The sequence below is a fragment of the Mus caroli genome, chromosome 11 (genome assembly GCF_900094665.2).
Source record: "Mus caroli chromosome 11, CAROLI_EIJ_v1.1, whole genome shotgun sequence".
NCBI lineage: Eukaryota > Metazoa > Chordata > Mammalia > Rodentia > Muridae > Mus > Mus caroli.
This window is the reverse complement of record NC_034580.1, coordinates 44,567,967-44,588,220: the sequence shown is the minus strand read 5'-3', so window position 1 is coordinate 44,588,220 and position 20,254 is coordinate 44,567,967. Positions and strand designations below refer to the sequence as shown.

The 20,254-nt window shown below is 38.8% G+C and overlaps 1 protein-coding gene and 1 pseudogene across 2 annotated transcripts in view; one reads left to right on the top strand and one right to left on the bottom strand.

Moving 5' to 3' along the window:
- Cnot6 (CCR4-NOT transcription complex subunit 6) overlaps nucleotides 1-20,254 on the top strand; it is a 41,049-nt gene that overhangs the window by 8,782 nt on the left and 12,013 nt on the right. The window contains exons 2-6 of one of the 2 annotated variants that reach the window (XM_021177137.1): nucleotides 1,371-1,484; nucleotides 15,969-16,155; nucleotides 18,598-18,683; nucleotides 19,954-20,043; nucleotides 20,151-20,219. In XM_021177137.1, coding sequence (XP_021032796.1) covers nucleotides 1,373-1,484; nucleotides 15,969-16,155; nucleotides 18,598-18,683; nucleotides 19,954-20,043; nucleotides 20,151-20,219 — 544 coding nt within the window. In that variant the 5' untranslated portion in view covers nucleotides 1,371-1,372. Of the gene's footprint in view, nucleotides 1-1,370; nucleotides 1,485-15,968; nucleotides 16,156-18,597; nucleotides 18,684-19,953; nucleotides 20,059-20,150; nucleotides 20,220-20,254 lie in introns of both variants that reach the window. The other variant, XM_021177136.1, reaches the window with a different exon arrangement.
- Nucleotides 6,569-7,092, bottom strand: LOC110306170 (annotated as a pseudogene).

The following is a 20,254-nucleotide window of genomic DNA, read 5'->3' as shown; positions in this document are numbered from 1 at the left end:
ACAAGGAACTTTGTATTATTGGTAGCATATTTTTCTGAAGTTTCAGTTGTCTGTGCTCAGTCTTACTCCAGAAATAATAAGTGGTAAATTACTAAGCTAGTGGTGGCACATTGCCTTCATCCTGGCGCTGGGGAGGCAGAGGCAGGTGAAGCTCTGTGAGGTTGAGGCCAGCTTGGTCTGCAGAGCTAGCTAATTACAGGACAGCCAAGGTGTCTTGACGGAAAAATTACAGAAATAAGCATATATTCATAAATTTTAGATCACAAACCATTTCAGGCGTATGATAAATACTTGTGCTATCCTACACCCAGAAAATGAATTAAACCTTTATCCATACTGTATGGACTACCTGCCCATTAGTCATTTGGTCTGGCATATCAGATGAACTCTGATGGCACCTCAGCGGCTAGTGTTTAAGAAATGCTTATTTTACTGTGTCGCCAAGGCACAAGAGTACCAATACTAGCAGTTTGGCTGGTACACCAAAGAGTAGTAGTTCTCCCCTCCCCCATATTACAGTGTAGTCCATTCTAAGATCACAGTGGGTGCTGAAAAATGGTACCAAACTCTTTATAAACAGTATGCCCACTCCCCCAATATATATATATATATATATATATATATATATATATATATATATATATATATACTTATTTTTAATTTCTAAATTAAGCATAATAGATTAGTAAGAGCTGAACTGTAAAGCTAACAGGAATTTATTTTTTCTTAAGAACTTTTATATTTTAAGTCAAAACTACATCTCTGTGCTGTCTAAATTGGGAATGTCATTCTGTCTGAGGATTGTGAGTAAGTTATTTACACAATCACTGTGATACAGTGACAGTATATTCTAAACAGCTACTAAGTGACTAGTGGGCAGCAGTGTATGCAGTGTAGATACATTGCATGGAGGCCCGATTTCCTGGGATCCACATGGTAGAAGGAGAAAGTGTCTTCTGCAGGTTTCCCTCTGGCCTCCACACGCGTGGCAGCTTGCTGTGTATATGATGGTGCATATACATACAAACAGATAAATGTAAAAGACATTAAAAATGAAATTATGAATTCATGCAGTTTATACTCATGCAGTTGTGATTACTCATGTGATGTTCAGATTTTCTTCTATTTGGCCAGTGGAACATTTCTTAAGCTAACAGCTATATTTTCTTCAACGATCACCTTTATTAGCTCTAGGGTTTAATTAGCCATATCCTAGAACTAAAAATCATTTCTGTGTGGTATTCTAGTTCTTTTGGGTAGAAAATCTATTTAATGATCCTAATATGTCTGCTTTTTAAAAAAACGAATATTTTTATTGATTTGACTCTTCAGTATGTACTGACTGGTTTCTTTTTTTCATTTATTAACAGGCATGCCCAAAGAAAAGTACGAGCCCCCTGACCCTCGGAGGATGTACACAATTATGTCCTCTGAGGAAGCAGCAAATGGAAAGAAATCACATTGGGCAGAGCTTGAAATAAGTGGTAAGACATGTTAGCATGACTATGGAATAGAGATTAAAGATATGTTGTAAAGTTAGGTTTTCTAATTCTACTGCATGTAGAAGAGCAACAGTGGTATTTTACAATGTTAGTTTAACTTTGGCGCTGGAAGGGCACTGAAAAGAAGTGTTTGGGTTGGAATTTAAATCCATTGATTGTTGTGCATGCGCTTCCTCTCACTTCCTGATACGTCATAAGCTCTACGGTTTGGGCTATGGATTTAGGCTTTTTACTAGTAAGGTTTCTGTGTTGTCTTAGTCTGTAATAAGTAAGCTGTGTGAGAAAACAGTCTGGTTGAGTTTTTAATGCGGAGATGGTGTTTTTATAGAGATGATTTACCATTAAGTTTCTTTCCTTTCTGGCTTTTTGAGTTTCTCTGTGTCCTGTCCAGAGCTGACTTAGAACTCAGAGATCTATCTGCCTTCCTCTGCCTCCTGAATGCTGGCATTAAAGGTCCACACCACCATGCCCAGCTATGATGGCTTATTAGTTCATTCTGTTTAGCTCTGAGTAATGCTACACTGTCTGGAAGTACCATCGGCTCTTGCTTGCTTATTTCGAGAAGAACATCTTGGGTTCTTCCAGGTTTTGGCATTTTGCATATTACTTCTCCAAATGTCTGCCGGTAGAGTTTGCTAAAGACCAAGGAAGTATGGTTGTCGCTCATATGCTAAGAGCGTGCATAGTTTTTATCAGAAACTACTCGACATTTTTTTAAAACAAAACAAACAACAAACAACCCAATATTTTCTAAAGTACTGTGTTTCTACCAGAGTGAACAAGAACTCTTGTTTCGCAGCCTCCTTAGGATTTGGTGTCCTTGGTGCTTTGAGTCAAACTCACAGAGATTTGCCTGCCTCTGCCTCCTGAGTGCTGGGATGAAAGGCACGTGCCACCATTGGCTGGTATTTTAGTATTTTGTAGTTTCTTAGTGACAGCTCTGTTGCAGTTTAAAAGTGAAATGTCCCCCTCTAGGCCCCTGTGTTTGACTACTTGGTTTCTAGCTAGTGGTGTGAAAGTTCTGAGACTTTAGAAGGTGGAGCCTTCCTTGAGGCTTCATATCTAGTCTGGTTCCATTTTCTCTCCATTCTGTTTTCCTGACAAGTTGATGCTGTGCTGGCTTCTGAGTTTTGCCACCATACCTTTTCTGCCTGCTGCCATGTCTTTTCCTTCTGTACTGGAATGGTGCTCAGAACAGTCATTCTCAACCTGTGGGTTGCAACCCCTTTGGCAAACCTCTGTCTCCCAAAATATTTATTTTACAGTTCATAGGAGTAGAAAAATTATAGTTGTGAAATAACAATTAAAGTAATTGTATGGTCAGAGTTCACTATAACATGAGGAACTGTATTAAAGGGTTGAAGCCTTAGGAAGGTTGAGACCGCTGCCCTAGAACAATAAGCAAGAGCAAACCTCTTCTTTTATAAATATTTTCTTCCAGTTTGTGGCTTGTCTTCTCATTCTCTTGACAGTTGAGTTCAGACTTTTTTTTTTTTTTTTAAAGATTTATTTATTTATTTAATATGAGTATGCCAGAAGAGGGCATCAGATCTCATAGATGGTTGTGAGCTACCATATGGTTGCTTGGAATTGAACTTAGGACCTCTGGATGAGAAGTCTGTGCTCTTAACTGCTGAACCATCTCTCCAGCCCCAAGTGCGGACATTTTGAAGTTTAATGGATTTGGTATTGTATTAAATATGTATATTGGGAAGAACTGACATTTTGGCAATATTGGGTCTCAGTTGTGAACATGGGCTGTCTTCACTTATTTGTTCTTCCTTGATTTCTTTCTATGGAATTTCATACTTTTTCTTACTTTGTATCTCTCCTTATCTTAGTGCAAATGTAAATAATGGTGTTTTTATTTGAATTCCACTTATTCATCATTGGCATATCAAACAGAATGAATGACTTTTAAGTCTTTATGTTTTATAAACTTTACTCAAGTGTTCTAGTTCTAAGTCTCACTGTATGTTGATACTATTCCTTTAAATGTCAAAAGTTTTTAAACCACCTAGGTTTTCCAGTGTTGTTCATTCATAAAACATGCAGATTTCTTGTTGGTTTTGTTCTTTTGAAAATCTGGTGATAGGTCTTTTTTTTTTTTTTTTTAATTTATTTTATGTAAGTACACTGTAGCTGTCTTCAGACACCCCAGAAAAGGGCATCAGATCTCATTACTGATGGTTGTGAGCCACCATGTGGTTGCTGGGATTTGAACTCAAGAACCTCTAGAAGAGCAGTCAGTGCTCTTAATCGCTGAGCCATCTCTCCAGCCCCCAGGTCTCTTCTTCTTTAGACTCTCAATTATTTTGTGCTAATTTGAAAGATAATCTGTGTGGGAGGAAGAGTTATCAGTTAATGGTTTGCATTGTCAGTAGGATGCTCCTTCTCTTCTTGCTTAAGTTTCTCTTAAGACCACACTCATTCCTGTCCTTGCTTCTTTATCTATGTCCGTTTTCTGAGGCAGTTGCTAAGTTTTTGTGCCATTGGTTTTAAGTACTGTGATTATGGTGTCTCTTTGGTGTAGGGTGTTCCCCACACCCCTACCACTTTCTTTTGGTGAGTAGGTTTTGACAACCTTCTTGGATCTGTGCATTTATAGTTCATAGCACTGCTTTGTATTTTATCTGTTTTCCTCCCCGTTCCCTTTTGGAGTTACGTGGTTACGTGTGGCTTACTTACGGTTGTCTTACAGATTAGATGTGATTAATTTACTGTTACCTTTATTTTCTTTTGAACTAGTTTTTATTACTATACCCTTAATTTCAATAATTATTCCCCCAGTGTTTACTTTTCATCAATAGAGGATATGGGAATTTGTTTTCTATACCTTATATAGCATTTCCTTTTTTAAAAAGCAATACCAAACTTATTGTCTTTGGCATTGATTCTGTCATTTTTTTTTTTTTCATTTCTAGGTTGATCTATTAAAGTCATTTCTTCCAGTTTGTATGCTTATAATTTAATTTTTGTTTTAATATAGACAGTGCGGAGGTTTATACTTTTTTGTTTGTTTTTGGTTTTTTTCTGAGACATGGTTTCTCTGTGTAGCCCTGGCTGTCCTGGAACTCACTCTGTAGATCAGGCTGGCCTCGAACTCAGAAATCCGCCTGCCTCTGCTTCCCAAATGCTGGGATTAAAGACGTGTGCCACCACTGCCCTCCGGAGAGGTTTATACTTTTTGAGTTGTGGATAATTTTACATTCTTGGAAACACTTTGGAGCTTTGTTGTGATGTAGACTTAGATATCTTGGAAACAGTTTGCTTTGTTTAAAGCTTACTTTTGTAGTACCCTCCTAAATCTGATGGTTAAAAGGTTTTCCACTCTGGCTGTGGAAAATCAAACTGTTCTGATCTGTGGAATCCCCAAGGGTTGCTTTCTGTGTTCTTGTCAGTTTCTTTCTGCTCTCCTTGTTCTGTCCAGGTTATTCCCTACATGAGAACTCAGGGGGTGCTTTCGTCACATCTCTGTGCAGTTCCATGCTTCATCTCAACTCAATAGACCATCAGACTCTGCCTGGGTTCTGCGTTGTTAGGTATCTTCAGGACACTAGGCAGAAGGCTGGAATAGTGATCTGAGCTGACTTCATTTCCCACCAGTCACTGATGTCCTGTGCTACCTGGTGTCTACCATCTCAAAGCCTCCTTGAGTGTCTTCTGTGTGATTCCTGCCTTCCTTTGTTTTGTTCTATTGTTTCTTTATTTTCTTGTGTATTTAGTTGTTTGGTATTTTATTCATTGTTGGAAGTAGTAATTTCATGGCCTTCTTTTCCTTAGGAGTAAATTTACTTGTCTACTTTTCCATTAATTATGGAAGAGGTAAGGGGCCTTAATCTAATCAGGGATTGATCTGACTTGTGCCAGATCTCACTGGTTGGGAGCATCTCTGCCTATTGTTAGGTCATCCCTCTTCCATTTATAGCTTCCAGCTGGAATCTTCTCCTCAGTGTGTTATACAGGTGAGAGGAAATGGACTAACCAGAGCTACACTCCGATAGTTTCCAGGAGATACAGCCTTGGATCGGAATTTACTGGTGCTCATTGAAAGACTTTTGAAGCAGGTGTCTTCTTGCCCTGTAGGCCACATATTACCTTCCATGTGTGGCCTTCTGTAACATTTGCGTTTATTGAGTACGCTTTATTTAGATTTACTTTTCTATGGAGAATAATAGACCCTGACTAAAATTCTGAATCAATTTTTTTATGATTTTTAAAAAGAATATTATATGAAGCTCTTTTGGATAATTATTAAGTCTAGCTTGAGAATCAGGTAGCTTTCATTATGTAGTCAGCGTAGGAGGTTCCTGCGCTCCGTCCAGTGCTTGTTTTCCAGAAGCTAAGAGTGGTCAGGCTAACGTAGGAGAAGTTCTAAGTCATCATTTGCTTGCTAGGAATTATGTACCGCCATTCATTCATTCTTGGTTTTTTATGAACCAATGAGTAGGTGATTATGTGTAAAGATTTCCAGAATCTTACAAACTATAGGAGTCCCTGACAAGGTAGTTAAGAAACTATGATAAATACAGAACAGAAATGCTTGAAGTGTTATCTTTAAGAAGGTTTTACTAGCCTGGCAGGATTAAAGAAAGCATCTTAGGCTAGCAGTGTACTGAGATGGTGATATAAGCCAAGTAGAACTGAGATTGAGGGCAGTTTAGGAAAGGGAACACACAAAAATTATTTTTTAAAAGGTACACCACAAAAGTCTGTTTTTCACTGTTCTCAGTGTGTTACACAGCAAACACATAGACAAATAAGTTGTTCTATGCCTCTTTTTTGATATAAAATTATGTTATAGGTATATTTCATTACTGTGGGTTTTTTTTTTAATTTTTTTTTGTTTGTTTTCTTTTTTTTTAGATTTATTTATTTATTATATGTAAGTACACTGTAGCTGTCTTCAGACACTCCAGAAGAGGGAGTCAGATCTCCTTATGGATGGTTGTAAGCCACCATGTGGTTGCTGGGATTTGAACTCCGGACCTTCGGAAGAGCAGTCGGGTGCTCTTACCCGCTGAGCCATCTCACCAGCCCACTGTGGGGTTTTTTGTTTTTGTTTTTTCACTTACTCAATACAACATAATCTCCAGTTTCACTGAGATGGCTGATTATGTCCACTACCAAAACCATCTCTAAACTGGAATTCAGTTGCTGAGCCAACCCCAGCCTCAGCTTTTCTTGTCAGCCCCAGGAGACACAGCACTCCTTCTGTAGGTATTTTTGTCTACCTCTCCTCTTGCAGATAACTTACCCTTTGGATCTTTGGGGCAAGGCCTGCTAATCTTAGGGTGATTGTGGCTCAGGGTGGCAGGTACAATCTCCAGAAGTAGGTGAAGGTAATGTCGGAGACACTAGACGCTCTTGTTTGTAAGGTACCAATAGAAATGTCTCCATGCAAACTGCTCCTTCATGTAGCCTTGAGACCTGAGAGACTGCATGGCCTTCATTACATGAAGGTTGGACTGTTTATCATATGACAGCTTGGAGTCTTAGGTATATGGGTATTTTTCTTGGCAACCATCACTGCTTCCTTAAAAAGGAGTTCATAGATGGCAGTTTGGTTCTTCTTAGGCATCAATATCATGCCAGCTGCAGGGTCCAAGGCGGAGGTTGGAAAGGATCGAGAAGAGTTTTTTTGTTTTTTTTTTTTAAAGTAGTACTTTTTTTTTTAATGGTTCTTTTGACAAACAATACCATAATTATTTTATATTGCCCTAATATCTAAGGGCACATAGATAAGGGTATAGTAGTTAAAGGGGTATATGGATTTGTAGTTTTGATATGTGATACTTTGGAGATTTTTTTTTTTTACATAAATTAGGGTGGTTTGATGGTTTTCTTAATCTTTTTCTGCATTAGTTTTACATTCTTATTATATCTACTAGTTATTTTGCCTTTTTGTTTGTATGACAAATAGGGCATTCTATTTGATTATTAAGTGCACAAAATTGGTTAATAGTGCATCCTATATGCTAGCAGGGACATTCTTTGTCATGCTGTGGACTTTCCTTTTTCCTAAATCCTTGTAAATGTATGAGTTAGTTGCTTTGATTTCTTGGTTCACTATGCCTAGTCCTTTAGGGTTTGTTGACTGAACTGCTGGAAATGTGTGCATTAGGGAACAGTCTTTTGTTGACTTCTTACATTGTCTGACTGACTTGGGGTGGGGCGGGGCCTGGGGTATGCAAGTAGGACGAGAAGTACTGAACAGTAGTGAGCAGGTGCTCCTCTTTAGCCTACTATGTCAACTAGATGTTTAGATTTTTCTTCACCCAGAATCTTTCTAAATGTATAAGTTTTGGTTTCTTGGTAGGTTCATTAATTATCCCTTAGCTCCCTTTGATTGCAGGGAACAGTATTTCTTCCTGTCTCCTGATATTCAGTAATTAAATATTCTGGGAACTTTAGAATGAATTCACTTACTAGAATAAGAGTCTTAAATTTCAGCCTATCTTAAGCCACTAAATCACCCTGGAGGACAGTTTCTGCTTAACTGTGGCATGTTAGACGTGTCCAGACCAAGGTAGTCACAGTTTGATCAGAGTATAACTGACATGCAGAAATCAGCATGCGTAGGAGTGGGAGTGGTTAAAAGCACGTGCTAGTCTTGAGGGGGCCTCCAATTTCACTCCTAGCACCCACATCAGGTAGCTCAAAAAAAACACCTGTCACTGGGGATTGGAAACCATTTTCTGGCCTCTGCCAGCACCTGCGTTATCCACACAGATACACTCACTTATACATAATTAAAAATAAGTACTTAAAATCAGCATTTCTTTACATTGTAATAATGTAATCAGTCTATTCTGACCTGTAGGTGTGTCTGTTAGTGCTGTCTTTCCTGAGGACCTGTGATCCCTCTTTGTTAATGTGCCATTGCTGCATCTCTTCTCTTCCTTACTCCTTACAAGATTGGTGTTTTATAGCATTTACATAAATGAAATCATTCAGTATGGTTTTTGTTGTTTTATTTTTCTGGTAGACATGTTTTCTGGGTAGCCTCAGCTGGCCTTGAACTTGTATGTAGCCAAGGATGACTTTGAATTTCTGATCTGTCTCCATGTCCTTCATTCTGGGGCCATCCACAGGCGTGCGCTATCCTCCTGGTATGTGTTGGTACTGGGAATCAAACCCAGGAAGGACTACATGCATACTAAGCAAGTACTTTGCCATCGGAGATTCATCCTCACCTCCAGTGTGGGACAAATACAGCTACTGTAAACGATCCTGTTGCTGTGGGTGTAGCTTTTATTTCTTTGGGGTAAATATCTTTTGTCAAATGGTAGTGTAGTTTTAAACATGAGGCTCTTAAAACTGTTTTGAAATAGTTCCTTCCCTCCCTCCCACCTTCCCTCCCAGCTTTACTAGATGACTCTGGCCTACACCCCCAGGGCAGTAGCATGTAGTGAATGTTTAGGACTTACTCTCTGACTTGTAGTGCTATCAAATTGTGGCTTTAATTCTTTTTTTTTTTTTAATTACTGCTGATACTGAGCATCTTTCAGTATGACTTAACCATCTGTTTGTCCTTTTTGTTGACGTGTCTGTTTAAATCTTGTACAAAGAGTATTTTAGGGTTCTTTATTGTCTTAATCCTTTTAAGCTATACCACAGGCTAGATAATTTATAAACAGTTCAAAGTTGTTTTATGGCTTCCTAATGCTATGGCCCTTTAATACAGCTCCTAATGTTGTGATGACCAGCCCCCCTCCCCCAAGCCATAAAATTATTTTCATTACTACTTCATAACTAATTTTGCTATTGTTATGAATTGTAATATAATTACCTGTGGGTTTTGTTTTGTTTAATGGTCTTAGGTGACCCCTGTGAAAAGGTCATTTAACATCCCTAAAGGGTCAGGACTCAGGTTGAGAGCCACTGTTCTAGAGACTGAGGATGTGAGATCCAAGGGCTGCATCGGGTGAGGGCCAGAGTAGATGAAAGCATGAGGTAAAAGAGAGTGTGTGTGAGAGAAGAGACCAAACTTTCATAAATTGGTTTCCATTATAACACATGGGCAGAACACTGGTGACCCATATATCTTACATCGTGTCTTGCTTCTCAACACTGTTGCCAAGATTGAGTTTCCAACATAGGATTTTTAGAAGGTGCGTCCACACCATAGTGTGTGTATGATAGATCCTGATGCCAGGTAGTACTAGCCCTCCAGCTTCATTGTGTTGGTTCTTTCTTTAGTGATCATCAATTTTATAGTTGCTGTACACTTCACATATCTTCTCTTAGCTATTCTTAGGACATGTCATTCCTCACCATTTTACAGTTACTGTGTTGTATATAAGTTGTATTTTTTTTAGTCTGGTTTACTATTAACTTTCATAATTTGGGTAATATAAATTGTATTCTTTGTATTTCTAGTTGTTGATTATTGATGTTCAGGAATACAGTGCTTTTTAAAGGTGGTGATCTTATTATCCTACAACTTTCAAACCTCACTTAATAGTGGCATTTTCGTTTATTCAGTAAAATGTTTACATACATGATTATGACAGTGGTGGATGGGGCAGTTTTATTTCTACCTTCCAAGATATTTATTCCCTCTTCCCAGTGTCCTGGCTAAGACTCCACCGTGTAAAGTGGGAGTAAGAAGAGGATACCCTTGCCTTGTTCCTGATTTTTGGAGGGCCCTTGTATCCCTTTACCACTAAGATTTTCATAAGCTCTTTTTCAAGGTCAAGTTCTTAATTTACTGATTTAAAGACTCTACAGTGGATATTTTGTCAAAATACTGCTCAAGTTTGCATCTGTTAGTATAAGACTTTTAGTCTATTAAAATGAGTTTACATTGATTTTTTTTCAGTATTCAATGTCTTTAATTTCTAGATCAAAGTACTTGTTTATAATTTTTTGAAATAGAGTCTGTATTTCCAGCTTACATATATAAAAATCCTTAGCAAATTCTAGGAAATCAAATCCACCAGTGCACTAAAAGAATCCATCAGTGGGGCTGGAATATAGTGAAGTTGGTAGAGTACTGTTTCAGCCATTTGATCCTGTGTGCCTTTATACATTTTCTTTTTTATGGGAATTTTTTGTTGTTGTTTTTAAAAGTAATTATTTGTCTGGTTAGAGAAATAATGAGCTTTCATTTATCATCAGTGGTATATGTTTACTGTCCAGAGTGATGGGCTTCATGAAGACATTTTATTCATAGTCTCCCTTTCCTTCTTCCCAACTTGCCCTTCCTGCTTGTCCCATCCCTCTGTGTAGAGTGACTGAGCTTTTTGTGTTTGTGGGTGTATTAGTTCTATTTCTCTGCTATGTCAAACTACCTGACTAAGGCAACCTAAAGGAAGGAAGGGTTTGTTTTGGCTCTCAGTCTTTCAGGATAGGGAGCATACAGTGTCAGGAGGGGACAGGTTGTTGGTTACGTTGCTTCAGCAGGCAAAAAGCAGAGGGTTGTGATGCTGAGCCCCACTGTTCCTTTTTATCCTGTCTAGACCTCAAACAGAATGGTACCACCCACTTCCCACCTCAGCTAACCTAATCTAGATAATCCTTCAGAGACTTGTCCAGAGACTTGATTCCATGGTGATCCTGAATTCCATCAAATTGACAACCAAGACTAACTGTCACACTCTTTATAGTTTTCTTTGCATAAGGAACATTCTGTCTCCCTTTCTTTTCCTTCCTTCCTTCCTTTTTTTTTTTTTTTTTTTTTTTTTTTTGGTTTTTCAAGACAAGGTTTCTCTGTATAGCCCTGGCTGTCCTGGAACTCACTTTGTAGACCAGGCTGGCCTCAAACTCAGAAATCCGCCTGCCCCTACTTCCCAAGTGCTGGGATTAAAGGCGTGCGCCACCATGCCCGGCTCCTTTTCTTTTTCTTTTTTTTCTTTTTTTTTTTTTTTCTTTTTAAGATTTATTTATTTATTTATTTATTTATTTATTTATTTATTATATGTGAGTACGCTGTAGCTGTCTTCAGACGCACCAGAAGAGGGCATCAGATCTCATTACGGGTGGTTGTGAGCCACCATGTGGTTGCTGGGATCTGAACTTTGGACTTTCAGAAGAGCAGTCAGGTGCTCTTGCCTACTGAGCCATCTCACCAGCCCCCCCTTTCTTTTTCTTACAACAGCTTGAAGTACAATTTATGCATCAACCTTGTGTAGTCACAGATTTCTGTAGTGTTGATCTCAGTTTGAGATCATTTCCATTATTTCCTAAGAGGAACTCTGTTCTTACTAACATTCTTATTTCTGTTTCTCCTCAGCATCCTTTCCAACAGCTATTACTCTTCCTTTTTGGTGGGTTCTTGCTGTTTTGGACATTGTGTGTAAGGCCATTCACCAGCTTTTTCACTGAGCGAATATTTTCATGGTTGATCCTTGTTCTAACATATACCTGATATGCATATAATATTCTATGGTAGTGAACATTCACATCTATTCATTCATTGAGTCATAGAAGATTATTCATTGAATCATCTAGATTATTTCCAGTTTTGAGTTTTTTGGTTTCATTTTATTTTTGTTTTTGTTTTCTAAGTTTTTTGAGACAGGATTTCTCTGTGTAGCCCTGGCTGTCCTAGACTTGCTCTATAGACCTGGCTGGCCTCAAACTCACAGAGATGTGTCTACTTAAAACCTTGTATAATCATTTATCTGGACATATATGTCGATTTCTGTTGTGTATATAACTAAGAGTTAACTATCACACATTAACTCTCGATTGGACTTTTTAAGAAACTGCCATGCTGATTGATTGAGTGAGTACCTGAGCCATTTTACACTTCCACTAACAGCATGTAAGGTTTGAGTTTCTCTATTTACTAATAATACTTTCTGGTTGTATTGATCCCGATGGGTTTGAAAAGTAGCTCATGATTGTGGTTTGAGGGCTACCTTTCCATTTCCCTCATGGAGAGTGATTGTAGGTCTCTTTTCATATGGATATTGGCCTTTTGTACGTCTTTGGAGAAATATGTATTCTGTTTTTTGTTTGTTTTGTTTTTTCTTTGAGTGTTTTTGAGATGAGATCTCACTATGGAGCACTGAGTAGCCTGGAAGTTACTGTATAGCCCAAGCTGGTGTCAGCCATGTGGTTCTGTTGCCTCTGCCTCTTAATTACTATAAACAAAGCATGTTCCAGTTGTACTCAGATCTTTTCCTAATTTTATTTTGTAAATTGTGTGTGCTTGTGTGACTATAAGTACACAAAGGCCTCTATGCTTGTGTGGAAGTCAGAGGACAACTTGGGTATTGGTGTTCATCATTTACCTGGTTTGAGTTAGGGCCTCTTTGTTTCTTTGCCACATCTGCCAGGCCTACAGGTTTCTAAGAGCTTTGAAGGGTTCTCTTGTCCCTGCCTCACTTTCCCTGAGAGCTCTGAGATTATACTCTCACTGTCTGGTCTTTAATGGAAGTTCTGTGAATTGGAATTCAGGCCTCACACTTGCCTGCTAAGTGCTTTACCCATTGAGCCAGCTCCCCCAGCCTCTCTTGAGTTTTAAGAATATAAATGACTGCATATTTTTGATTTGCCAAATATTCTCCTTTTCTGTGAGTTTGTCTTTTTTCTTTCTAATGTTGTCCTTTAAAGCACAAAAGGTTTTTCTTTCTAGACAGGGTTTCTTTGTGTAGCCTTGGCCATCTAAGAACTCTTTCTGTAGACTGGGCTGGACTATAACTCACAGAGATCCTCCTGCCTCTGCTTCCTAAGTTCTAAGTTCTAGGATTAAAGGTACTTGCTTCCACTGCCTGCCTAGTTCAAAAGACTTTAATTTTAATGAAGTACAATTCAGTTGTTTTTGCTTGTGCTTCTCAGTTTTGTATTTAGTGTGAAGTACGGGCCAGTGTCTTTTTTTTTTTTTTTTTAAACATTTAAAAATTTTTGTAAGCCGGGCGTGGTGGCGCACGCCTTTAATCCCAGCACTCGGGAGGCAGAGGCAGGCGGATTTCTGAGTTCGAGGCCAGCCTGGTCTACAAAGTGAGTTCCAGGACAGCCAGGGCTACACAGAGAAACCCTGTCTCGAAAAACCAAAAAAAAAAAAAAAATTTTTTTGTGTGTGGTGGTATTCTTGTGTGTATGTCTGTGTGACACAAGATTGCCTGTGCTCAAAGAGGCCAGAAAAGAGCGTCTGGTTGTCTGGGACTGGAGCCCTTGATGGTTCTGAGCTACCTTATGGTTGCTGGGAATTTAACTGTGGTCCTCTGGAAGAGCAACCAGTGCTTTTACTGCTAACCCATCTTGGCAGCACCCTGTCTTCATTCTTTTGTATATGGTTACCCAGTTGTACCTCTTATTTCTTAATTTGTTTTTCTGCTTCCAGCATCCCTATTTGGAGTCTCCAATTACAGATGCTTCTTTTAAAAGTTGTCCCAGACATTACTTAAGTGCCGTGTTTTTCTTTTCCCAATGTGTTTCCCTTTTTTGTCTAGTTTTTTTCTTGTCCTGCTTTCTAATCCATTGATTTTCTTTTTTTTATTGTTAGATTTTTTTAATTTATTTTTTTAATTAGGTATTTATTTCATTTACATTTCCAATGCTATCCCAAAAGTCTCCCACATACCCCCGCCCCCTTCTTGGCCCTGGCGTTCCCCTGTACTGAGGCATAAAGTTTGCACGACCAATGGGCCTCTCTTTCCACTGATGGCTGACTAGGCCATCTTCAGTGTCTAATATACTGTTAGTCTCATCTTGGCCCTCCCCCCACCCCACCCCACCCCTGCTGCATCTTGATGTAAGTGCAAAATTCTACAAGTTCAGTTTTGGTGTTTGGGCTGTCAATTCTATCTCAGCATAGTTGCTACTTGTCTTAGTTTTGGTTAGTTTTTCGCTATATGAATTTTTGCTTTCCTGCTGATTTCTGTGCTTGCTGATTGTCTCTCTGGTGCCAGAAGCTGAGGCTTTTCTTCAGGGGCTGCATGTTGGAAGAGTCCTCCGGCTAACCTTGGGCATTGCTCAGGGGTGCAGTGAAGGTACTGGAAAACAGTCTGACTCTTTGGTTTGATCTTAAGCTTTCCAGGTACGACCAGAGCAGTTATTAGTCTGGAGTTGAATGTTGACCCTATGTCCTCTGAGTTGAAAGGATTTTGTTCTCCCATCAGCATTTGGGAACAGCATGGCCTCCTCTGGTTCGGGCAGTTTGTCACATTTAGTGGTTAAGGGAAACCTCCATATCCAGACCATTCTGCCCGTTTCTCTCCTCTGAACTGGTTTTTGAATTCCCACCACCACAGTGTCAGTTCCCAGAGCTCAGGAGCTTACTTGCTCTAACTGGGATTGCCCCCTGCCCTGTTTATTTTTTTGCAAATACTACCCAGCAAGTAAACTGAGAAAACTGTACAGACCACCATGTTTGTTTCCCATGCCTCCTGGGTAACTGCTACCCTGGTTGGTGTCTTCTGTAGGATAACAAATTCAGGCTTTCTTACCCGATCCTGACTAGAAGTAAAAGTCCTTGGGGTTGTGTTTTCAGCCACCAGGCTGTAATCAGTTCTCAAAGACTGGTATATTTCCACTTCACCTGTTTGTTTCATTCTCTCTCAAACTATGCCTGAACCATTGAGGAGATTATAGAGAAAGTTCGTATGTATTGTAGAAACTATTGACCTTAATCAAGGAATTCCTAATTTCAATACTGTATTGAAAGAAGGCTGTATTTTTTAGTTACAGAGCACTGTGTCTATTGCTTGGCTAGGTATCTGAAATGTTTCAGGGCAAATATTTTCACTTGTATATTAATAGTACAGATTTTCTTTTTTATTGTTGCTTTGGTTTTGTTGTTGTTTTGTTACTTTCTTTTTTGGGGGTTGGGGTTTGTTTTGGGAGACAAGCTCTCACTGTGTAGACCAAGCTTATCTGGAACTCCCAGAAGAGCAGCTTGCTTTTGACTCCCAGTGCAAGAATTAAAGGTTTGTACCACTACACTGGGCTTCACTGCCTCAAAGGCTCCAACATGACACAGATATTGTTGTCTTATATGATGTAGTTATTACTTGAATAATTTGCCCCCAATCTCAACTAATCTGAGAATATCTTAGCTTCCTTTATTTTTTAAAGGTAAAATTTTTATTTTCTTGTGTATAGGATGAACAGTTTTCAGACATTATGTAATTTTGTGTTACATAAAGGCAGATCTTTTATAGTATCCAAATTCTAGATTTATTGCTTTAGATTATTCATAGTTTTGTTTACCATACCTGAGGTCATTTAAAGGATATTTTTTTCCAGTGTGCTCTTAAAATGAAAATAGTTTCAAGTATTGACACTTTGCTTTAAAGGTTTAAATTTTAGCTTCATTCTGCTAGTTAGAGTTAATCATTTAGTGCATTGTGAATTGTTCTAGAATGGATAAGAATCTTGTTAAGCCTTCTCAAACCTTTTAAAATAGTAATTTAAGTACCTAGTTAAACCATCTGACTTTTATTTACTACATGGAACCAATTTTGGCAGCCACTCTATCTAATCCTTCCCCTACCCCCTCTTCTTGTCTTGCAGGAAAAGTAAGAAGCTTAAGCTCATCTTTGTGGTCACTTACTCACTTGACAGCTTTGCATCTGAGTGACAATTCCCTGTCCTGTATTCCTTCAGACATTGCCAAGCTTCACAATCTGGTATATCTGGACCTGTCCCATAATCAAATCCAGAGTTTACCGGCAGAACTCGGAAACATGGTATCACTCAGGTATGAAGATTCAGTATTGGACTTTTAGGTTCCTCTGAAACAAAAGGGAGGGAGCAAATATATCGTTAGGAAATAAAGCCATTTTATATTTGAGGAAAGGAGGCATGACTATGAGGCTTAGTTTTGTTTTTTTAAGTTTTTTGGTAAGAATTGACTGTCCAGAGATAAAAGTCAGGTCGGTCCGTTGCTTAGTTTTTATTAGCATGGTATATATTTTGTGTTACATATTTTATTTTTGAATCAAAACATTGTAAACAGTATAGAGATAAATAACTCTAAGGCACTGTTGTTTAATGTCCTTATCTGTGGCCCACAGACATATGTACTCATATGGGTCCATAGTAGGAAAGCCTTGGCATGAACAAAGCTAGACTTGGTTACTGTGCTTGGAAGCCTATAGTCTTATGGGTAGAATTTATAGTGATGCAGTTCCTTTGAGAGATTTACTTTGCCATATGTAAACTAAGTGATCTTGAACGGGCTTCTTAGCCAGAGGTTAGGGATGTTGGCAATGGTGAGTAAAAAGCAATGCACCTGGTCCAGCATGAAGATTCAGCAAATGATAATTGCTGGTTTTCTTCTTTGTTTTGTTTTTTTTAAACCTTTGAGGGGCTGGAGAGATGGCTCAGTGGGAGAGATGGCTCAGTGGTTTAGAGCAGTGACTGTTCTTCTCGAGGTTCTGGGTTCAATTCCCAGCAACCACATGGTGGCTCACAACCTTCTGTAATGGGATCTGATGCCCTCTTCTGGTGTGTCTGAGGACAACTACAGTGTGCTTGTATACATAAAATAAATAAGTAATTCTTTTTTCTTTAAAAAAAAAATCTTTTGAAGGTTTTGTTTGAAGAAGATCTGTATAAATCCAAACCCAGTGTACTGGCTCAGAGCATGGTGGTTTCCATGGCTTCTCTGCTACCTTTTAATATAAGGAGTAAAGACATACAGAAGTTTTTATCCGGCTCAGTACAGCTTTACTTGGCTCAGTTACTGAGTATTTACTATGACTTTTTTGCTAGTTTGATTTATTTGTTTTGTTTCTGTTTTTTGAGACAAGGTTTTTCTGTGTAGCCCTGGCTGTCCTGGAACTTGCTCTGTAGACCAGGCTGGCCTTGAACTCACAGAGATCTCCCTGCCTCTGCCTCCTGAGTGCTGGTACAAAAGGCGTGCGAGCTACTGCCAGACTTACTATGACTTTTTTTTGTTTGTTTGTTTTTTTTTGTTTTTTCGAGACAGGGTTTCTCTGTATAGCCTTGGCTGTCCTGGAACTCACTTTGTAGACCAGGCTGGCCTCGAACTCAGAAATCCGCCTGCCTCTGCCTCCCGAGTGCTGGGATTAAAGGCGTGCGCCACCACGCCCGGCTTTTACTATGACTTTTTAATCCTTGGAAACAAACTGGTGTACAGAACCTTCTTTCTGCGTAGTGTATGTGAGAAAGAAACCCGCTACTCAGATCTTGTTTTTCTTATCCAAAGAAGTAACCAAGATTTGTATCAAGAGACAGAGATGGTAGAGGTCATTCCCATGGAAACTGTGATTAGATAAACAAAAGTATGAACAACAGGGAAGCGACAGTGTCTCAGGCGATGTCCAGTGTTTGGTTGACTTTTTTTTCCTTGAAGATTCCTGTGAAATTTTAATGTGGTTGTAAGAAACATTAAAATAATCTCTTGCTTGTATAGTTTTTACTTTTAAACTGAAAATCTTGTAAGTTTGGTAAATATAACTGCAGCCGTTGTTAAGCTCACTCAGCAGTTCTCACCGTGGCAGCGTGTTAACTGCTTTTTTTGTTGCTGTATCCAAAAACTTGACAAGAAATAAACCTAAAGGAAAAACTACCTCATTAGATCATGGATCGAGGGGCTACAGCCCACCACGCTGGCAAAGCCGTGATGCAGAGACGCACAGCAGCTAATCACATCGCCTCCGCCGTTGGGCAGTGGGGCTGGATGTGCTTGCTTTCTTTTTCCCTTCTATTTCGTGTGGGTTCCTAGCCCTGAGGCTGCCTATAATGAAGTATCCATGCATTCAGTAACTTGTAAAAATTAAAGCTTTCATCATACTTTTTTGGTTTTTCGAGACAGGGTTTCTCTGTGTAGCCCTGACTGTCCTGGAACTCCCTCTGTAGACCAGGCTGGCCTTGAACTCAGAAATCCGCCTGCCTCTGCCTCCCGAGTGCTGGGATTAAAGGTGTGCGCCACCACCCGGCTATTTCTTTTATAGTAATTTTTTCCCCCTGTATTTTACCAAAAGTGTTGTCGTGACAGTTCTGTTGTTTATTTTTAACTATATAGAGTTTGAGAAAAGCCAAGGCTAGATATTGGAATATGATGTGTAAAACTCTGTCATTCTTAGGTACAGATTTTCCTAGAAAATATTGTTGATTTTTCTGTTAAGATTAATTAACATGTCTTCTGACTTCCTGGAATTTTTATTATCAATAGGGAGCTCCATTTAAATTACAACCAGTTACGAGTTCTACCTTTTGAGCTGGGAAAACTGTTTCAGTTGCAGACTTTAAGCCTGAAAGGTAGGATTTCATTTTTTTTTTTCTTACAGTTTAAAAGAAGCTATGGTATGCTTGGGTGGCAGTGCTGTCCTGGGCGTTATTGCTTTGCCTGTGCTGTGGGTGGGTTCCTGTCACTGTCACCCTCAGGCAGCCCATGTCTTTGGGTCCTTTGGCTCCTGGCCTGTCTGCTTTCTTTGCTTCGGCTCGGGGCCACGTTACTTGTGCTATGCTTTCTCATCGTGCCGTAAACAACTTTTCCTTTATGTTTATATGTTTCTTATAATCAGCATATAGTTCCCATAAAATAAGAAAGAAAATTTCCCCAGTAAATAGAAATATTTGATTTGGTTCTGATACTAAAAATTACGTTTTTGAGGGTTTCTTTTTAAAAAAGAAGTTGACTTATAGGTACTTAGTATTAGAAGTGGGAAGGAGAAAGGCAGTGGGAACTATTATGAAGTGGTTTAGGCCAGAAGGAGTCAAAAGTCCGATTTTTAAAGGGTGTCAAGACGTGGGCATGTTTTGTAATGTGATTGGTTCTTCGTCAGTCTGGGCAGGTGTGGGCAGAGAGCTGTCTCCTAAAGCAAAGGCTTCTGGGTAAAGTCTCGAAGAGTTACTTTCATACTTCTGAAAGATAATTATAGGGTCAGGTAATGTTCTCATAAGCTCATTTACTGTATCATAAAACTGTTCAACAAATAAAAATACTTGTGTATATGTAATAATTTTTAGCAGCCATCAACTTTGTAAATGGTTCAAGTCCATTGAATGTTAGAGAAAGCCTCTCGTATATTCTTCCAGTTCAGAATCAGTACAAAGTACTTCTTTATTAACAATCCATTAATAATCTTTATGAACTTTTGTGTACAGTGCAAAATTTGAGGCTGGAGACATGGCTCAATGGTTAAGAGTACTGGCTCTTCTTTCAGGTTCAATTCTCAGCACCCACATGGCCCCTCACACACAGCCTGTAACTGCAGTCCCAGGGGATCCAACCCCATTTTCCTGGCCTCCAAAGGTACCAGGCATGCATGTGATGCCCAGATATAAGTGCAGGGGAAATACCCATCCACATAAAACAAAAAATAAACCTTTTTAAAAGTGCAACGTTTTATTTTATTTTTTTATATAAAATTTTCAAAAGCGACATTTTTATTTGGTAAGTTATTAGGAACTATAGTGTAACATTGTTGTAATAGTATTTTTTGTGGTGTTAGGTGATTATATTTACTTCCTTTTCTAAGTTTGAAACACTTTATTATCTTAGTTTATCTACTTAAATTTTCCCCAGGAAATCCGCTTACCCAGGATATATTGAACCTCTGTCTGGAGCCAGATGGAACAAGAAGGCTACTGAACTACTTGCTCGATAATTTGTCAGGTACTGCAAAAAGAAGTAAGTGGCTGTTTGTTTAGACTTTTTATTAGGAAAACATGTAAGGATATCACCTAATTATTATTATTTTTTCTATATACATATATACCCAGTTTCAACAGAACAACCACCTCCAAGATCTTGGATCATGTTACAAGAACCAGACAGAACAAGGCCAACAGGTTGGTAGCCCTGTTTTTTTTTTTTTTTTTTTTTT